This window comes from Anomaloglossus baeobatrachus, chromosome 11, assembly GCF_048569485.1.
Source record: "Anomaloglossus baeobatrachus isolate aAnoBae1 chromosome 11, aAnoBae1.hap1, whole genome shotgun sequence".
NCBI lineage: Eukaryota > Metazoa > Chordata > Amphibia > Anura > Aromobatidae > Anomaloglossus > Anomaloglossus baeobatrachus.
Window position 1 is genome coordinate 170047995 of NC_134363.1, and position 5000 is coordinate 170052994.

The window sequence follows — 5000 nt, forward strand, 5'->3', positions numbered from 1 at the left end:
AACTCTGTGAATTTTACAAATGCATGTGTAATATTGTCAGGATTTTTAGACAATGCTAGATAGATAGATAGAGAGGGATGGATGGATAGATAGATAGATAGATAGAGGGATGGATAGATGGATAGATAGATAGATAGATAGAGGGATGGATAGATGGATAGATATGGGATACATATACTGCTCAAACAAATAAAGGGAACACTTAAAGAAGGATTTTGTATTTTGATGTTCCCTTTATTTTTTTTAACAATATAGATAGATAGAAAAAAGTAATAAATTCCAAAATCTAAAACTACTGGATTCCAGATTTTAGGATACCCTCCAAAATAGGCTTACATGATGCAAGGTCCCTCTACATCAGCATCTGTGCACCTGGATAGACAGCATGCTGCACACAGTAACACTATCCCTCCCCTCCCTCTAATCTTAATGCAGCCGCCCCCCTCCTCCTCCCCCAGTTAACTTGACTCAGCACAGTGGATATTGATCATGTAATAATGGATGCTGTGCAGTTACCCTTGCCACTCTGGTGTGCGGCCAGTGACTGCAGTACCACACGTCACCACTAGGAAGCCTCTTAACCCCTCTTATGCCGTTTACTCTGCAATGTGACCTGCACAGTGCACCAGATGCCGGTCCAGGATATACCCGCAGTGCAGCAACCATGGATGAGACACAGACAGGGAAGGGGGTGGGGGCTGCAATGGAAAGTAAAAAAAAAAAGAAGAGTTATTAGAGATCCCGACATTAAAATGCAAAGCGAGAACAAAGTTAATGGAATTAGCAATTGAATTGTTAAGAAGATAAGAATTGATAACAAGTGTTAAAAATGCTGCAGAATTTGATCATTTAAGTTGCTTTATAGATAAATAATTTTGGATTTGAAGATTATCACATAGATATTATCACATATATATATTTTATAATGTTACTATGGATTATTTATGTATCAGCCTGGAAGGTTTGGAGTAACATATTTACGAATAAACTACAGTAAAGGGTTTTCCCTATGTAAAAAAAAACTTCTTCAAATCTCCAATATACCTTATAGTTTAATTTCTCACCTTTTTCAGGATATTACGATGTGACTAGTGACAGAGAACCTTCTGGTTTTAAAAAGAAGCAAAATCCTTCTATCCTGCCCACTGCAAAGAAGTAGATACAATTGTATCACATGAAGACAATGCTCTGTGAGCAAAGCGGAAAGCAGAGTCTTCATGTGATACAATGTATCCATCTCGTAGAACATTGTCTTCATGTGATAAAATGTATCCATCTTGTAGAGCATGGTCTTCATGTGATACAATGTATCCATCTCGTAGAGAATGGTCTTCATGTGATACAATGTATCCATCTCATAGAGAATGGTCTTCATGTGATACAATGTATCCATCTCGTAGAGCATGGTCTTCATGTGATACAATGTATCCATCTCGTAGAGAATGGTCTTCATGTGATACAATGTATCCATCTCATAGAGCATTGTCTTCATGTGATACAATGTATCCATCTCGTAGAACAATGTCTTCATGTGATACAATGTATCCATCTCTTAGAGAATGGTCTTCATGTGATACAATGTATCCATCTCATAGAGCATTGTCTTCATGTGATACAATGTATCCATCTCGTAGAGCATGGTCTTCATGTGATACAATGTATCCATCCCGTAGAGCATTGTCTTCATGTGATACAATGTATCCATCTCGTAGAAAATTGTCTTCATGTGATACAATGTATCCATCTCATAGAGAATGGTCTTCATGTGATACAATGTATCCATCCCGTAGAGAATGGTCTTCATGTGATACAATGTATCCATCTCATAGAGCATTGTCTTCATGTGATACAATGTATCCATCTCATAGAGCATTGTCTTCATGTGATACAATGTATCCATCTCTTAGAGAATGGTCTTCATGTGATACAATGTATCCATCTCATAGAGCATTGTCTTCATGTGATACAATGTATCCATCTCTTAGAGAATGGTCTTCATGTGATACAATGTATCCATCTCATAGAGAATGGTCTTCATGTGATACAATGTATCCATCTCATAGAGCATTGTCTTCATGTGATACAATGTATCCATCTCGTAGAGCATGGTCTTCATGTGATACAATGTATCCATCTCATAGAGAATGGTCTTCATGTGATACAATGTATCCATCTCATAGAGCATTGTCTTCATGTGATACAATGTATCCATCTCATAGAGCATTGTCTTCATGTGATACAATGTATCCATCTCGTAGAGCATGGTCTTCATGTGATACAATGTATCCATCTAGTAGAGAATGGTCTTCATGTGATACAATGTATCCATCTCATAGAGCATTGTCTTCATGTGATACAATGTATCCATCTCATAGAACATTGTCTGCATGTGATACAATGTATCCATCTCGTAGATCATTGTCTGCATGTGATACAATGTATCTATCTTGTAGAGCATTGTCTTCATGTGATACAATGTATCCATCTAGTAGAGAATGGTCTTCATGTGATACAATGTATCCATTCCGTAAAGCATGGTCTTCATGTGATACAATGTATCCATCTCGTAGATCATTGTCTGCATGTGATACAATGTATCCATCTCGTAGATCATTGTCTGCATGTGATACAATGTATCTATCTTGTAGAGCATTGTCTTCATGTGATACAATGTATCCATCCCGTAGCCCATGGACCTCATGTGGTACAATGTATCCATTCCGTAAAGCAGAGTCTTCATGTGATACAATGTATCCATCTCGTAGAACATTGGCTTCATGTGATACAATGTATCCATTCCGTAGAGCATTGTCTTTGTGTGATACAATGTATCCATTCCGTAGAGCATTGTCTTCATGTGATACAATGTATCCATGTCTGTACTTTGCTCTCATATTCCATCTATAAATCACCGATGTCCTAATTTTCTTGCAGCAAACGTGAAACTTTGGGGCAAATAAAACTTAAAGTATATTAGCACATTTTGTAGGTATATTTTAGGTAATTTTATAAATATTTTGCATTCCTTATCTTCCACTGACCCTGAGATACATCTTGTATTAATATCACACGTAGATATATTCAAGCTTCGCAGGCTTCAGAGCTGGAATCTCCCAGTATTCCCCGTTGGCTCGATATTTTCCTCCTGACATGAAAAAAAAAATGTTTTACATACAGTCATGAGAAAAACTAAGTACACCCTGTTTGAATTTTTTAACGTTTTACATATCAGGAGGACATAATGCGAAAACATATTTTGTCTATTGAAGGTGGTAAAATTAGAAACACAAATTTCTTATTTATGTAACAGAATCAGCGAAAATTAAGTAAAGCAATGGGCGATCACCTGTCAAGCCTTTTTCGAGTTTCTCGCCTTGATTAATGAGTATTTGGTTTCAAGGGTAATTTGTAGTAATTTTTTAGAAATTAAAGGGGTATTCCAAATCTCAAAATTTTTAGCATATACAGTGAATTTGCTATAAATATATGACAGATGCGGGCTCTACTTTGATCTTAAGGTGCCGGTGCCGTAAATAGAGCAGTGACAAGACACCGTCCATTCACTTCTATGGGACATTACTGACACGTACTGTTCTGCATGTAATGGCTTCCGGTTTTACTTTTCTGCCACTAATATTTGCATGTGCTCAGTTTGTGCATCCGGGATGGAGATCACTGTGCCCACCGTCATTTATGCCCTCAATGGCTCCGACATACGACTGCCCTGCAACTTCAACTCATGCTACAAGATGGACATCAAACAGTTCTCCATGAACTGGACGTATCGGAGCTGTGACAACTGTACCGAAGAGACGGTGAGAGATGGTGTGGATCTCTGTGTAGCGTCCATCTGTGCCAAACCATTATCCACCAGTATGTCACCATCATGTGTCACCAGTATGCACCAGGATTCCCACCTGTCTACATTGTACAATCCATCCGTGAAAACCATTAACGTCTGCGCAGTTTATTTCTGATTCATTGTCTCGTGTCCTTTCTGTAACTTTTCTTATATTGTACAGATTCCATTTTATTGACTGTGTATCCTAATTCTTTTATATCCAAAACTAAAGGCCGGCCATTTAAAAGTCAGTCCTGGTTTTTACACTGTGTCCTCAGCAATCCTATGATTTAAAGGGGTAATCCCAATATAAATTATTTGTTATCTATAGGATAGACGATAACTTACTGATCACTAGAATCCTGAGCGATCCAGAAATCAGAGCTCTAGAACCCCATCATGAATAAAGCAGTGATAGACAATATATGCTCCATTCATTGTCTATGAGACTGCTTGGCATTCTCCAACAGTCCCATATACAATAAATTATTATTATTATTTATTATTATAGCACCATCAATTCCATGGCACTTTACATGTGAAAGGGGTATACATAATAGGGACAAGTACAATAATCATAAACAATACAAGGCACAGACTGGTACAGGAGGATAGAGGTCCCTGTCCGCGAGAGCTCACAGTCTACAAGGGATAGGTGAGGATACAGTAGGTGAGGGTAGAGCTGATTGTGCGGCGCTGTATCAGACTGAGGGTTACGGCAGGTTGTAGGCTTGTCGGAAGAGGTGGGTCTTCAGGTTCCTTTTGAAGCTTGTCAAGGTGGATGAGAGTCTGATATGTTGAGGCAGAGCAATCCAGAGTATGAGGGAGGCACGGGAGAAATAAATGGAGCATATCCACCTCCGCTTCATTTAAAGCAAGGCTGCAGCGCCCCAATTTTGGGATAACTGTTTATCAGACCCCCAGTGAAAAGCAGGTCATCCACTATCCACTATTCTGTTATTGTGAACAGTTAAGCGTTGAAGATGAAATGATCTCTAAAGGACATAACGTTGCAGATGGCAAATTTCCTTTGAATTGTAGGGAAAAAAAAAAATATTTTCATCTTTTAATATTTTAAAAATTACAAAAGGTAGAATGGGCCAATGCAAAAGTTTAGACACCCTTGGAGATCTGTGTGCTTAGATACCTTTAACCTAGG

General features: G+C 38.3%; 2 protein-coding genes across 6 annotated transcripts in view; one reads left to right on the forward strand and one right to left on the reverse strand.

The window, feature by feature from the left end:
- The window catches only part of CD3E (CD3 epsilon subunit of T-cell receptor complex), a 200916-nt gene that overhangs the window by 157818 nt on the left and 38098 nt on the right, over positions 1 to 5000 (reverse strand). The window lies entirely within an intron of this gene.
- SCN2B (sodium voltage-gated channel beta subunit 2) overlaps positions 1 to 5000 on the forward strand; it is a 34508-nt gene that overhangs the window by 4248 nt on the left and 25260 nt on the right. For both annotated transcript variants that reach the window (XM_075328760.1, XM_075328759.1), the window contains exon 2: positions 3652 to 3815. In XM_075328760.1, the coding sequence (XP_075184875.1) occupies positions 3652 to 3815 (164 nt within the window). The remainder of the gene's footprint in view (positions 1 to 3651; positions 3816 to 5000) is intronic.